We start from the raw sequence: 15,415 nt of genomic DNA, 5'->3' as shown, positions 1-15,415 counted from the left end.
GCCTTCTTAAATCCATAAAAATACACAACAATAGTCAAGTCAAAAGTCAAAGTTTTATTATAGTCCAATATCACAAAGCATGCCTCAAAGGGATTTACATATAATAAAAGCAGCAAATAGGAAATATCAAGAAAAAGTATGAGAAAGCATTAATAACTGAATATTTGAATACGTATAATAAAATGTAAAGCATAAGCTATAGCTGTGCCATCTTATATTAGTGCAGCACTTAAGATAGTCTGGGGGAATTATCTAACAAAGAAAGAAAGTATTGGCTTGAATGATATGCAAAAAAAGAAAATATGAGTCCATTTTTGCATTTTATTTTCACTGAAACAAACCTTAGAAAGGATGATGATGTGATTTTTGCTGGGGTCAAGCATGTTCCCCAAAACATCTGGAGATTATGATAAAAAAAAAATGAAGCTCCTGTGATTTGGATGTTGCATTTGGCCATAATGCAATTTTGATAATATTTTGATTGATTGTTCAGTTCTACAACATTGTATTATTTTGTCCAGCAAAACGCATATGTAAGTCATAGATAATATATAATAAATGATATTAATATAAGAAGAGTGAAATATTTTGTTCTGCATGTTTCATAACCCTTTCAAGACAAGGCTTAATGATTCTGGTATTTTGAAACATGATATTAGTGCATATTTCTCATAAGCCTTGTTTCCTGTGTGAAATCAAATCAACTAATTTTGTGTCATGTCTTACAAAAATGGCTGCTGGAATTTAACCATGACTCATTGCAAAACTACATGCAATAGTCTTACACAGATGGGGTACAGGTCTATTCCCCATGATAAACTGTTGACTGCATGAAACATGACTGTCTTCACCTCCATTCTCTATCGTCATAGCCGGTCCAAAGCTAAGGGATGAGAATCAAACAAATTGCATGATAAGATACCACCAAAAATACATTTCTAGCAATACAAACACACTAACAATGGCATCGCAATACAAGCAAGCAGTGCTGTGTTATGTGATCCATGTATTAAAAACACAGCTTTTCAAATCCAAAGTAGCTGTGAACAAAAGGCTAAATTACCAGAAAGCACAAACAGTTCAAGAGTTAAAATGTGAGTGATTAAACAATGCAAACTTGAATTATTTTCTCACATAAAACTGAAAATACTATAATTTCACCAAAAAACCCTGCAAGTTATCAAATGCAGAATATAGAAGTTTAATGAAAACAGCCTTCCTGTTTTAACACTTGTTATTCCAGCCTTGGGCTTTTGCATTAAAAGGCATTTTTTTTTAATGAGCTCCATTCTAGTTGGCTTAATACACAGCAGTAGTAACCTAATTAATTCTTGTTTGGACTCACTATACCTCTGCACCGTCTCAGAATTTCTCTCTGCCTCTGATTTCTTCCTTCAGCCTCCTTCCTCTCTGTGAACTCCACATGCCCCCCGCGTTTTTCCTCCATTTCTCCATCATCGTTTTCAGGTCTCTCCCGCTTTGTTCGGATTAACCATTATCTGCTTCTAAAGGATTCTCCCCCCTTTTCCTATCCATTATTTTCTACCCCTTCTAATCTTTCCTCCGCTCAGCAGTCCTTCCTGCATAATCTGCGTTACTCATTCCTTAATTCATCTCCACACACTGGTCCTTTTTCACTTGCACCTTCTCTGCACATCTTCTGTTGGTTGTTCCTGCCTTTTGCTTTTCTTCTTCCTTTGCTTCCTCTGCTTTTTCCCATTGTTGATCCTTTATGTCTTCCCTCCTCTCCTGTTTGTGTCATGTTTTAATACTTCTTAATAGACATCTCTTCTCACGTCTTCATATTTTTCTCCCAGAACTTCATCAGTCCTTCCAGTATTATATAGATATTCTCCTCATCCTTGCTGCCAGGTGGCTTGACTTTATTCCTGAACTCTCCACACCTCCTCTTAATCCTTTTTAATCATGCATCCCTCTCTTTCTAAACTCCTCCCATCTTGTCTTATAACAGTATTATAGTAGCTATATGTGTATATCCTATTGGTTTTCAGAGCTGCTCTCCTGCATGTTTCCACAGACTGCAAAGTCAAAAAAACTACTCTAATGTGCCAATGTTGGGTTTCCTCTACTTAATGTACAAAGAAGATTACTTTCAACGCACATGACTGACAATTCTGGGGTTAAAGTTTATGATAAGTAAGTACAACCAAGCCTCATATGTTATTCATGAGAGTCAACACTTGTATATTTCCTTCCCTCTCTACTTCCTGCCCACTCGCTCATCTTTCCATCTCAGATGCAAAGAGCCTTTCAAGTGAACAACACCCACAAAAACCAACAACAACAACATCATCAACAACAACAACAACTATAAAGCACTTAGCTGTGGAACAAATGTGACAAATCCAATGGAGCCACACTCTTTCCTGCCAACAAATCAGATCAGAGCAGCGCTCTGGTTCATTCTGGGCAGCTTTGCTTACAGAAAAGTCCTCCCACACTTCTGACCTGCCTCAAAGATATAATATAATGTTCTTTATGCTTATAGGTACATATATATAGCAAATGGTGTTGTGGAGTCACGATCGCTAAAGAAGTGAAGCATCCATTTACGTGCTTGTAAAATCCCTCCATTTAAGTGCTTCACCCCGCTCATACCTGTTCTCTGGGATTGAATTATTACAGGGTAATGGAAACCTTGCAGAGTGCTGTGGGACATCCTTTTCCCTCACAACAACCGTTTAATCACAGTGAAACATCAAGGCACTGTGCCACATTATATATCAACATCTATATGTGAGTGAGTGGAAACATAAAGACCATGGAAAAAAAAAAAAAGACAGTCAATGTGAGGGAACATATGACCATATACAGGACAACTGTATGTGTATATGCTCTGAGTCAGGTACACTCCACTGAAGTTAATAGAAATTAAAGAGTGAAATCTATATTTGCAGGAAACATGGGCATCATAATGGATCTTAATTGAAGCAATAAAAGGGTAAAATGATGAAGACATTGGCCTTTAATTGCTCCCTTTCAACTCAATCCCTCCTGAGCAAATTGGTATGACGGCAGTGCTTTAATGAAAGATAAACAGTGATCATCAAACATTACTGCTGCAGAGGGGAGTGCATGTTAGTGTGTGGTACCGTAAGGGCTCATTTCACGACAACCACATATTTTATGCGGTCTGACCAGAGGAAACATCAGCACGTCCCTCCCCACCTCTGCCAGGTCTCAGTATCGTCCAGTGTCAGATCCCAATTATTTTTTTTCTCACCTCTTTCTCTCCTGGTCCAGGGATGTCGTCTCTTCTGAGGGAGGAGATGCAGAGAGTTTTGTTCCGACCTGGAAAACAGAGACTGGTGGAGTTCATCGAGATCGAAGAGCCGACGCATGGAAGACATTTTCTCTGCGCCTCAGGTAAACAGCTGTTTTGTTGATTTGTTTTGTTGCAGTTATTTCATAACATTTTTGTACATTTGATCAAATTTAAGCAGTCTTTAGGGGTTCACATCTATTTTGTATGTTTATTTCAATGATTGTTACATTTATAAGCTTTATAAAGGATTTTTTATTTATTTTGGTTGTATAGAATCTGAATATGCCCCTGTACTGCTTGAAATGAGTCAATTTTTACTGCAGATGAGATGCCTGCTGCTGCAGTGGACCTTACTCGGGGGGGAAAAAAACACTTTTGTTACTTCCCTTTTTCTGCAGTTGCGAAAAACAATGTGGTGCAGTTGAGTATTGTGCGATGTCAGATATCTCAGACAACCTTAAAGTCTGGATCCAAGAAGTCTCACACTAAACGCTCAAGCATACAGGACTGCTACAGGATGGCGGAGGTCTGGTCCCTGCAGGACCTGACTCTTATTGACGGACGGGACCCTGATGTGGTAATTAAGCAAATCTTGTTGCAATTTCCACTGCTTATTATTGCATAATTTCCAAGTGTTTTCTATACATAGAAAACATGAACAATGGATAATCGGTAAATAGCATAAGATATTCAAATATGATCCTTTCTAATGACTAAAATGGGCTCTTTGTCACACTTATACGGTGTATAATTCTGAAAGCCTTGATACAATGTAATTTATCTGAAAGTATAATTTCACATTGTAAATTCTGTATTTATTTTTCATACGTTACTCTTATGTTGTTTTGTGTGGACCTGAAAAAGGAATATCAACTGTCTTTCATCCAGTACCAATATAAAACCAAATAAATAAAATGTCAAAAGAGAGAAAAATAGAGTTACAACTAAGCCTATACCTACAGTACAGTGCCTGTTTGTTGTGTACAACCACCTCAATTTCCTATTTTAATAATGTGAAAATGAATGAAAAAAGAATCATACATTTAGGAGGGTCCATAAAGCTTTATCGGAAGCTTTCAACCAAAATTCATCTCTCTAACAATATAGTTCTCTCAGTTGCGGATCAATCATTGAGATGCAAGCCATTCTTAAAAGTTGTAGCAGATATTTTGTGTGCTGGAGAAATTAATTCATGTTTTTATCAACAGTATTATTCCATTTTTATGCTTTCATCTCCCGTAAACCCTTTTGCTTTCATACATCTTGATCTCTCTGATGGCTTCCTGTCAGATTTAGAATTAATTCTAATAATTGCTTGGACATTGTGTTAAATAGGATTTCTCAAAAAAAGGTTACACAAAAGATATTTTTTATAAGTAATGCTATCTCTGTTTCCTCTGGCTCCAGGATGACCCCTGTTTCCTGCTGCACTTTGACAAGGTGCGTACAGTGAAGGCCGTCAGCTGCTCAGCCAAATACGCCTTTGTGCGTGCCCTGGTTGCTCTCAGCGATCAGCACTGTCAGAGGTCACTGAACCTGCAGAACTTTGACTGGGCCTATATCAAGCCCACCGCTTTCTACTCTAACAGAGGAGACTGTGTAGTTCTGTCACAGATATGCTTCTATGCACTCAATTTAGTGTGTCTGTCCATGTGTCCCGTGCCTTTGGATGCATAATGAAATGACACAACGATTGTGTGTACGGGTGTTTGTGTGTGTCAATTTAGGTGTGTGTATTTATAAAACTGTGTTGAGTCAGAGATGCGGAAGTGAATGTAAGCTTGTGGCTTCCTTTACACTAATAAGGCTTTGATGAGTCACACAGCATAAAAATGTCTTTTGCATTAATACTCCGCCGAATGTATCTCTGTGGAAAATGCAAGCTTCAAGCAGCTTGGAATTTGTGAACTTTACTTACATATTCTGTATGTATATATATCCACTATTGTTGAAATGTGAATTTCAAACGGAGAACAAATAAAACAACTACACATTTCTTGCCTTTCTCTGCCTTTAGTCTTCTTAAAAGTAGAATTATCATGTGGTGTTAATTGAGTCATTAACTTTGTACCATAATGTAGATTATTGTTTATTACTGTTGTCCTCTCGGCTTATCAGTGGTAGCATGAGCCTTCAGTCTGGACCCCAACTGTACTACAGAGCAGGAGAGACTCAGGATTCACATAATACAAATATATTTTATAGTATTATATAGTGTATATTTTATGGGCTGAGTTGAACTCAATATATTAAAGGAGCACTGTGCAGTTTTAGGGAAGACATTTTTATTAGAAGAAGATTTAGTTTGTTTAGATTTATGCCTAAACAAACTAAATAAACAAACTCTCATCATTTTTGTGACAGAATAAACTGAATAAACAAACTGACCTTAAAGGACAACACAATTTTTATACTGTTTACTTTGTTTATATGTGGCGGACCCTGCCACCTTTCTAGCTTCAAACAGTGTTCTGGGGACCTTATTTTCCTCTTATAACAGCTTGTTTATTAAGTTATGGAAAAAAATAAACATCTGAGTTTGTAGTATTACCTCAGTAACACTGGAAATATTAAAATTCTGAGTTTGAATTTCGTCTCCAAAACTACATAGTGCCCCTTCAGTGATCTTTAGGCAACGAGATATATATTTATTTCTTTGTTGATAAAGTTTGAAAAATTAAGACTAAAAAAAACCATACGACTAAAAATATAGCTAAAGGTTATTTTTGTATCTGGTCAATGTTAAAGGAGCACAGGGAGCATTAGAAACTGAATTAATATTAATGCTAGGAGTATGTTGATCTTAATGATGAGTACGATTTCATATTAAGTTATTAATTATTCAACATGATAGAATCAACACCACTAAAAATAAGACGATAAGTAGGATACGGTACATGCTACTGACATTAGGACAGTTGCATTAGCGAGCTGTAAATCTTACCCATCGCTGATGACAGTTTTTCTGTATCTTTCCTAAATCTGCCCACAGTTGACATGTTTTCTTCTACTTGTGATTCAGTTTTCTTCCTGCAGGTGGCGCCAAAATATTGGAACAGGCAAGTCAGGGTCCTTTAGTAGCCTTTAAATGTGCCTGACTCAAATACATAAACATAAATCTAAACGTTTCTCAAACGATGTTCTTTGCATTTATGCTTGATATTTCAAATCACTCATATTTGTTTATTCACAGATATACTATATACTATACTAATATCTGTGCACCTATCGTGTTAAGATATTTTAAATTACTTCGTACTGTCCCCGGCACGGAGCGGACAGCTAAGCGGCTCCACACCTGCCGCCAAAATTCAAGTTAGAAGAGAGGAGAGCGAGTTTTCCAGTTTTCCGTTGTAAACACTGGGCTCCAGCGCTCCGCTTTTCAGTCGCCGATTTCGTACTCAAACACCAGAAATCTTGCCTCCGGAGTCTGCGGAGAGAGGACAGCCCAAAGATGTACATCAAGTCGATTATTGTTGAAGGATTCAAATCCTACGCACAGAGGACGGAAATCAACGGCTTCGACCCGCTGTTCAACGCCATCACAGGACTGAACGGCAGCGGCAAGTCCAATATTTTGGACTCGATATGTTTCCTTTTGGGCATTTCCAACCTCAGCCATGTAAGTCTTTTAATCGCTATTAAGTCATTAAGCTGTAAAATGAAAGTTACCCAGTTGTTGGCCTGAAATTAAAGTGTTTGTAAAGTTTAGAGTAGTATTTTTTTTTTTATCGTTAACCTAGCTAACAAAACAACTTTAGCTAGGAGCATCTTAACGCTTTATTAGCTACCTGACTGATTCTCAACAAAACTAAGTTGTATGTCTTCATTTCGTTTTCACTTGAAAGGTGCGAGCCTCCAACCTCCAGGATTTGGTTTACAAAAATGGACAGGGTGGTATCACCAAAGCCACGGTGTCTATTACCTTTGACAACTCCAACAAAAGCCAGAGTCCTCTTGGTTTTGAAACCCATGATGAGATCACAGTCACCAGACAGGTTTGGCAGAGAAGTCACTAGGCACTATAATTGTTTGCTGTATGAGGTTATTTGTGCAATGCTAATACTAAAACTGTTATTACTGTTTTTCTGTAAGGTGGTAATTGGTGGCAGGAACAAGTACCTCATCAATGGAGTCAATGCCAACAACACCAGGGTGCAGGACTTGTTCTGCTCTGTTGGCCTCAACGTCAACAACCCACATTTTCTCATCATGCAGGTCAGCCTTGTGTCTGCAGCATTGTGTATGGTTGTGATTTTATCCCTACAGTATTTTGAATCATGTGATGTTTCTAATATTTTAGGGGAGGATCACCAAAGTTCTCAACATGAAGCCACCAGAGGTAAAAACATACACACGCTGTCCTACATCTCACCGTTGGTTCTTTTTCATACAAAATTTTCCAGCCTTTTTTAGGTCTCTCAGTGACCACCTCTTTTCCTTTCCAGATCCTTGCCATGATTGAGGAGGCAGCAGGAACCAGGATGTATGAATGTAAAAAGATCAGCGCTCAGAAGACCATTGAGAAGAAGGAGGCCAAGCTGAAGGAGATTCAGACAGTATGTTAGACATCCTAACTCATTTTTGACTAATATATGTATATGTTTATTCTGCAGTGGGGAGATGTCATAAATACCATCGCAGTTAATGTTGAAATATTTAACTGTTTCTCTTTGTTATCTCTTTCAGATTTTGGATGAGGAAATTACTCCCACCATGCAAAAGCTGCAAGAGGTGGGGTCACTGCGAAATCAAAACTCACAAATGTCCTGCTTTGACTTATGATGGCAAGAATGATCCAGCTTCCTTTTTTATACATCATTTCTTCAATCATCGCCTGCCTTTCTTTGCAGGAACGATCATCATACTTGGAGTACCAAAAGCTGATGCGAGAGATCCAGCACTTATCACGGCTGTACGTGGCCTGGCTGTTTGTTTGCGCAGAGGAAACCAAGGTGAAGTCGGCAGAGAATCTGAAGGTTATGCAGGATAACATCACCAAGATGCAAGCCAGCATGGCTGAGAATGAGAGCAAAGTTCAGGAGCTCTCAGCCCAGATTCAAGAGCTGCAGAGGAAAAAAGACCAGGTACGCTGAAAGACGGAGGAGAGATAAGATTCTGGTGCTTTTTAAACTGTATTGGAGACCCTTTTTTCTCAGATTGTGTGTGCTCTTATGTAATGGTTTGCATTCTGATTTACTAATCTTTTAATGCTTTTAAAAATATTCTCTGGAAACACAATTTGCTGCTATTCATGAATGAATTGGATGATATATTGGTAATTTTGTTTTCCCTTGTCAATCGAAATTCAATGTGTTTTTATCAAACTAAAAAACAAAAAATAGGAATTTTGAGTCATATTGTGTTGTCCTTCACATTTATCTGTTTATTTGTAGGAGGTGAACGGAGTGTTAAAATCCCTGGAGGAAACTCTCGCTGATGTGCAACGCGTGGACGCCAAAGCTCAGAGTGCGCTAGACCTGAAAAAACAGAATCTGAAGGATGAAACCAAGAAAAGGAAGGAGCTTGTCAAGAGTATGGAGGAGGTCAGGACAATACATTTTACTAACATGCGCGTATATAAATTGTAATCGTGTCAAAGCAGAAACATAGATTTGTTTTTTTTCCCATTCCTTAGGACAAGAAAATGCTTGTGGTGAAAGAAAAGGAGGTTTCTAAGTTGACTGAGCAGCTTCAGGCTGTTCAGGAGGAAGGACAGAAGGACAGCGTAGCCCTCGAGGCAGCCGAGCAGCATTTTAAGGCTGTGTCAGCAGGCCTTTCTACCAATGAGGATGGAGAGGAGGCCACACTGGCTGGACAGATGATGACCTGCAAGAATGACATTAGCAAGGCAGATACTGAGGCCAAGCAGGTGAGGAAATGACATGAACATATCTGCTGGTGATGCATTTCAGGTTGACCATTTATATTCAGTAGTAAGTCCAGTCCAGATATTTATGCTCAGTAGCATCAATATACCTTGTATGCCTGTTCCATGTTGAGAAAATACTCTGCTTCTGTCTTGACAGTATCAAAGATTGTTCATCTATCTTGTCTGTCCTCTTGTCCGTCCAGGCCCAGATGACCCTGAAGCATGCCCAGGCTGAGCTCAAGACGAAACAGGCTGAGGTGAAAAAGATGGACAGTGGCTATAAAAAGGACCAGGACACCATGCAGGCTGTCAAAGGCGCTAAAGAGAAACTTGAGGCTGAGCTGGCTAAACTTAACTATGAAGGTACGGATGCAGCTAGGCTCTTGTACTCATAGAGAAAGCCATTCCTTATGTCATATATATTTTGTAATTATGTGGTAATGGGTTCTGCGTGTGTCTGTCTGTCTGCAGATGGGAAAGAGGAGAGTCTGCTGGACAGAAGAAGGCAGCTGTCCAGAGAAGTCGCTAAGCTTAAAGAGAACTATGAGCGTCTCGTGTCTCGCTTCCCTAACTTGCGCTTCGACTACAAGTAAGGATTTGTCAAATTAACTTGTGCATCTCTTTTAACGGTACTAAATGTTTTTTAAAACAAATATTTTCCCCCATGTTTAAAAACAATTTTTCCACATGACCAATATCCCTGTACACAGGAATGTAAAAAACTATTCCTAACCTCAAACAAGCGTGTTTGACCAGTAGGTCCTATCCCATCATGTTTCCTTAGGCCTTGAGAAGAGTTTCAGCAACATTTTGTGTTTTCTGCCGCCTTTACAGGGACCCAGAGAGAGGATGGGACCGTAGCCAAGTGAAAGGGCTGCTAGCTAACCTCATCACAGTCCGAGATGTCTCCTACGCAACAGGACTGGAGGTTGTTGCAGGAGGACGTCTCTATAACATTGTAGTTGACACAGAGGTAGGTGTGCTAGTGGGCACTGTCCATGTTATCTTAGTGCAAATCATGTTAAGGTGTTTAATGTTCTTCTTTTATTAGCAGCCCAGTGGGACAGTGTTACTTGAGTAGATGGTGTGATTCTTGTCTCTGAACAGGTAACTGGTAAAAAACTGTTGGAGAAGGGAGAGCTGCAGCGGAGGTACACTATCATTCCCCTGAACAAAATCTCTGCCAAGACACTCAATGACAGAGTGGTCAGCGCTGCCAAGAGCCTGGTAAGAGATCTCAATACTAGCCCAGTTTGGAAAATTAAATTCTTGTTTTGTCTGATTTGAAACACAAGGCGCTCTCTTTGACTGTCCATCTCTTGCTCACTCTGTTCGTTCTTCCTCTTCTGTCAGGTTGGAGAGGACAACGTCCACACAGCTCTGTCCCTGGTAGGCTATGAATCTGACCTGCGTAAGGCCATGGAGTACGTCTTTGGCTCCACACTGGTGTGTGATACCCTGGATAACGCCAAAAAAGTGGCTTTTGATAAGCAGGTGATGACTAAGACCGTCACTCTTGGAGGGGACATCTTCGACCCACAGGGAACTCTAAGTGGAGGTAAGAGCATCTACAAGATTGTGTTTATTATCTATCAGTTTTTACTTGCATGACTAAATTGATCATTCTCACACACAAGCATTTAAAAACAGCGATGGACTTTATTTATTCCTGCTTCTTCTCTTTCAGGTGCTCGCTCTCAGTCAGCATCAGTTCTGACCAGCCTGCAGGAGGTGAAGGACATTCGAGACAACTTGAATGAAAAGGAGGTCCAGCTGCAGGATACTGAACGACAACTGGCCGGCCTTAAAGGAACCGCAGAGAAGTATGCAGACAAACACACAAAAAATACCTACAGATAAATTGCCCAGGCTGAATTTATCAGCTGATGATATATATATAGATAGACTGTATTTATATATATATATATATATAATCTCCCACCTACATTTTCTTATTTTCAAACATTTTCTCCCTCAGGTACCGTCAGCTGAAGCAACAGTATGAGCTAAAGGTAGAGGAGGAACAGATTCTGCAGGCCAAGCTGCAGCAGAGCTCCTTCCACCAGCAGCAAGAGGAGCTGGAGAGGCTGCGCAAGGCCATTGGTCAGAACACAATTTAGAATAACCAAATTGAACAGATAGAAAATTGCAGTGAAAACAACACATTGATCTTGCCTTAATCATTTGCTAACTTTGCTGTGTGTGTGTTTGCTCAACCAGAGGAGAGCGAGGAGACCTTGCGTGTCACCAAGGATGTGCAGAAACGGGCCGAGGACAAGTACAAAGTGCTGGAGAACAAGATGAAGAACGCTGAAGCAGAGAGGGAGAAGGAGCTGAAAGCTGCTCAGCAGAAACTCAATGCAGCCAAGACCAAAGCTGATGCCTTCAATAAGAAGCTGAAGCAGAAGCAGCAGGTACACCAACAGAGACATTTATATAACATTTGGTCGTTTTGTCTCAACAGTAAGCCGTTATCTGTTGATGCTTCTGTTGAATTGATCAAATGCATTTTCCTCTCGTTTTCTGCATGTGTGCATAGGAGTCTGACGCTGTGGCCCTGGAGCTGGAGGAGCTTCGGAGGGAGCAGACCGGTTATGAGCAGCAGATTCAGGCTGTAGATGAAGCCATGACGGCCATCCAGGAGCAGATAGACAACATGTCTTGCACTGTGTCACAGAACAAGGTATGTTTTGTTGTTGCTGTTAAAGTTTGTGTTTCTGGTTTCTATTTAAGTCCATTTTTATGGTCAGTCACAATTAACTGTCCAGTGAATAACACATTTGTCACAGCTCAAAACAAGCCATCTTGTACTATTCTCATCTGTTTTTACTCTTTCACAACTCATTCTCCGCCTTTCTTTGAAGGAGGCCGTGCGTAAAGCTCAGGAGGAGCTTGCCAAACAGAAAGAAGTGATCATGACTCAGGACAAAGAACTCAAGGTGGATACAATTTTGCCTTTCAATACTTTGTTTTTTGACCTCTATTTGAGAGTATTAACTTCTGGACTAGCACTGACTAATTTTACAGCCTCAAACTATTTGTATTTTTACAATTTTTATGCATTTGAATGTTCCAGGGGAAAAGCACAGAGGCCAATAAAATACGGGAGCAGAACAACGAGGTCCAGCTGAAGATCAAGGAACTGGAGCACAACATTAGTAAGCACCGCAAGGACAGCCAGGAAGCTGCTGATAAGGTACACGCACACACACACACTTGTGCATCAGCCAGTTCTGTACTACAATAATATATTTCTATTACCTCTGAAAGTTGCATCTTATATAGTATGAGTAGTATCGTCTAAACAGCCATCCACCTGTCTCCTCCTTGTCATACTGTCTTCCCCCAGGTGTCTCGGATGCTGGAGGAACACGACTGGATCCACTCTGAGCGTCAGTTCTTCGGCCAGCCCAACACTTCTTACGACTTTAAGACAAACAACCCCCGTGAGGCTGGTCAGCGGCTGAAGAAGCTGGAGGAGACCACCACCAAGCTGGAGAGGAACGTCAACAAGAGGGCCATGAACATGCTGAACGAGGCAGAGGAGAGGGTGAGGACAGAGACAGAGAGGGTCTGGGAGAGTGTTTGATTACTGTGTCTACATCCATCTCACACAATTGTCTTCTGTCCTGCAGTACAATGACCTGATGAAGAAGAAGAGGATCGTGGAGAACGACAAAGCAAAAATCTTGCAGACCATTGAGGAGCTGGACCAGAAGAAGAATGAGGCTCTCAACCTGGCGTGGCAGAAGGTCCGTACTCTTTCAGCATTTTTTTTTTTTAGGCCAAAATTTTCATTTGTCTCTTTCATTTAACAGTGGGCAACATAATTATGTATACTGACACTCAGTTGCCAGTTTATTAGGTACAATAAAAGTGTGACCTGTGTTTCTATTATTTTGTCCACCCCATTTATATCAACGAGGCTAGACTAACCAGTCAAATGTTTCCCTTGATGCTTTCCTATACATTCGCATTAAAAATGAAAGTCTGCGGCTGCATCAAAGTAACACATTTTAATTTGTTTCTACTGTCAGTTGGACAACAAGGATGAATCAAACATAAAACACTGATTCAGATTATCAGAAAAATGAGTATAGATCTCATAATTATCAATATGTCGCTACTTTAAATCAGTTTAATCTTATGTTCTCACTGCTAAAAGAACTGGATTTTGTCTTCATTGCAGTGTCTGTAGTTTTAACTTTGACTGAAGCTGTATTTCATTCTTCTACAGGTAAACAAGGACTTTGGCTCCATTTTCTCCACTCTGCTGCCAGGGGCCACTGCTAAGCTGGCTCCTCCCCAGGGCTGTGGCGTCTTGGAGGGCCTCGAGTTCAAAGTGGCCTTGGGCAACACCTGGAAGGAGAACCTCAGTGAGCTGAGTGGTGGGCAGAGGTCAGGAAAAACACCTATGTATATATACATCGAGTGTCAGCCGTGTAGTTTATTTCGTGTTTATTGAGTTCCCTCTTTCTGTCTGTGTTTTCAGATCACTGGTGGCCTTGTCTCTCATTCTGGCCATGCTGCTGTTCAAACCTGCTCCCATCTACATCTTAGACGAGGTGGACGCCGCCCTTGATCTGTCGCACACACAGAACATTGGACAGATGCTGCGCACACATTTTAGACACTCCCAGGTATGTTGAAACACACATGCACGTTCCTGTACCCTTTCAAAACCTTAGATTGTCACACAGAAGACCCACATATAAACGTTCGCTACATCCCCTGTTATCAGAGACAAACATGTACTCAATTACCTTCTTTAAATACTCTCTCTGCAGTTTGTGGTGGTGTCCCTGAAGGACGGCATGTTCACCAACGCCAACGTTCTGTTCAAGACAAAGTTTGTTGACGGCATGTCCACAGTTTCGCGGACCGCGCTCAGCCAGAGTGACACCAACATTCCCCAGAAAGGCCAAGACAAGGCTCGTCAGAAAGACAAGAGGAGCAAACTGCCCATCAGCTAATCATTACACTGAAATAACTGATTCTATTATGCTCTGGTATCGCTTCTGTAAAGACTATATCATTTAACATAACAAAATGTGGTGTCTGTTAAAAACTTGTGGCAATCAGTTGTGTATACTCAAGTTCTGTTCATGTGACTGTTTTTATTCTCAATGTGGCACCAAGCTGTTTATGTTGAACTTGTCTTGCGTGGCATGTATCCTCTCTTTGTTCAACTGTGAAGCTTCTTCACATCTTTGTGTATTTTAAACCTTTTGTAACTGTACATTTTCCCCTCAATTATTCTGTCTCTTTTCTGGTCTGTGTTCATGCTCTTCTTCTACACATGATCAGTTTTATTCTCAGCTAACGTGTCCATATATTTTAGTAAATAAAGCAGGTCAAATATTAACATTTGATTCTTGGTTTGCTTTTTGTTTCCCATTCCTAATGTATTGAAGCTGCTTCTGAACCCGTAATCATTCAGATTGGTGCCCCCTAGTGGTAGGACCAAGGACAGTGAAATCTGGAGTATCTTGACAGATTTTGGTAGCTGATGTTTTAAAAAAAAAAAACTGCATTCATTAGTTGCAGGATTTATTTTCTACCTCAAATTTACAAGATTATTGCATGTACTACACTATAATGATGGACCACAATGCTTGAAAATAAGCGATCAAATACCTGTTATTTTTCTTTTCCCCCTCTGGAATTACATTTAAATCCCCCTTGAAACTAATAACTTGTAATGGATCATCTGTTTTAATTCATGTAACAAGTATCAGTAATCTCAGCTCAGTTTTTGCAATAATTAAGCCATTTTATTGGCTGTTAAATGAGTGTGGATGCAAATATACAAGATTAATTTTACTGCAGCTCAGTTGTATGCATTGAAAAGGATAGAGTGAGAGGTAACCAAGTCTCTGGAAGTCCTGAGATACCAAACTGATTTGAAAAGTCATTATTTACATCCTCAATGTGTGTTTGAGCTTGTGCACCCACTTCAAACAGTGTGTACCAAAGCTTTTAGTTTAGCAGCTATAGTGAAGTAATACAAATATATTATTGTATTACAGAACTGACTGATGCGCGTGTGTGTACCTTATCAGCAGCTTCCTGGCTGTACTTGCGGTGCTTACTAATGTTGTGCTCCAGTTCCTTGTTTACAGGATGTAAATATTGGACGAGCTGTATGGAGCCATATTTAATTCCCCCCCCCCCCCCGTTTGGTTTTTACATTTTTAAACACCTACCTACTTCAGTTTAAGAGAATGCTACAAAAATGTTCTGCTTTCACCCAACTT

General features: G+C 40.0%; 2 protein-coding genes across 2 annotated transcripts; both read left to right on the top strand.

Annotated features, from left to right (window-relative positions):
* Positions 1-3,265: 3,265 nt before the first annotated feature.
* Positions 3,266-5,240, top strand: exoc1l (exocyst complex component 1 like). Its single transcript, XM_084366180.1, has 3 exons — positions 3,266-3,387; positions 3,685-3,863; positions 4,694-5,240. Exons 1-3 carry the CDS (start codon positions 3,267-3,269, stop codon positions 4,961-4,963), a joined length of 570 nt encoding a protein of 189 aa, XP_084222306.1. The 5' UTR covers position 3,266; the 3' UTR covers positions 4,964-5,240.
* A 1,338-nt stretch (positions 5,241-6,578) lies between these two features.
* Positions 6,579-14,523, top strand: smc2 (structural maintenance of chromosomes 2). Its single transcript, XM_084345733.1, has 25 exons — positions 6,579-6,908; positions 7,135-7,284; positions 7,382-7,504; positions 7,590-7,628; positions 7,735-7,845; positions 7,976-8,020; positions 8,140-8,373; positions 8,683-8,832; positions 8,925-9,158; positions 9,362-9,521; positions 9,630-9,747; positions 9,993-10,131; positions 10,266-10,385; positions 10,512-10,716; positions 10,846-10,981; positions 11,137-11,261; positions 11,379-11,572; positions 11,698-11,841; positions 12,023-12,097; positions 12,235-12,354; positions 12,508-12,708; positions 12,794-12,910; positions 13,396-13,556; positions 13,651-13,798; positions 13,946-14,523. The coding sequence occupies exons 1-25, from the start codon at positions 6,741-6,743 to the stop codon at positions 14,129-14,131; spliced, it is 3,603 nt and encodes a 1,200-aa protein (XP_084201859.1). The 5' UTR covers positions 6,579-6,740; the 3' UTR covers positions 14,132-14,523.
* Positions 14,524-15,415: the final 892 nt, after the last annotated feature.

The sequence above is a fragment of the Pagrus pagrus genome (assembly GCF_965226575.1).
Source record: "Pagrus pagrus genome assembly, chromosome: 2".
In the NCBI taxonomy this organism is placed as follows: Eukaryota; Metazoa; Chordata; class Actinopteri; order Spariformes; family Sparidae; genus Pagrus; species Pagrus pagrus.
Note: the sequence above shows the minus strand (reverse complement) of the source record. Positions and strands in the feature narration are given on the sequence as shown.

Coding starts and splice junctions, on each gene's coding strand:
- smc2 (XM_084345733.1), top strand. CDS start 6,741: ATGTACATCAAGTCGATTATTGTTGAAGGATTCAAATCCTACGCACAG. Junction 10,386..10,511: donor TCAGCGCTGCCAAGAGCCTG/GTAAGAGATCTC, acceptor CTCTTCTGTCAG/GTTGGAGAGGACAACGTCCA. Junction 11,262..11,378: donor GAGGCTGCGCAAGGCCATTG/GTCAGAACACAA, acceptor TTGCTCAACCAG/AGGAGAGCGAGGAGACCTTG.
- exoc1l (XM_084366180.1), top strand. CDS start 3,267: ATGTCGTCTCTTCTGAGGGAGGAGATGCAGAGAGTTTTGTTCCGACCT. Junction 3,388..3,684: donor ACATTTTCTCTGCGCCTCAG/GTAAACAGCTGT, acceptor CTTTTTCTGCAG/TTGCGAAAAACAATGTGGTG. Junction 3,864..4,693: donor ACGGACGGGACCCTGATGTG/GTAATTAAGCAA, acceptor CTCTGGCTCCAG/GATGACCCCTGTTTCCTGCT.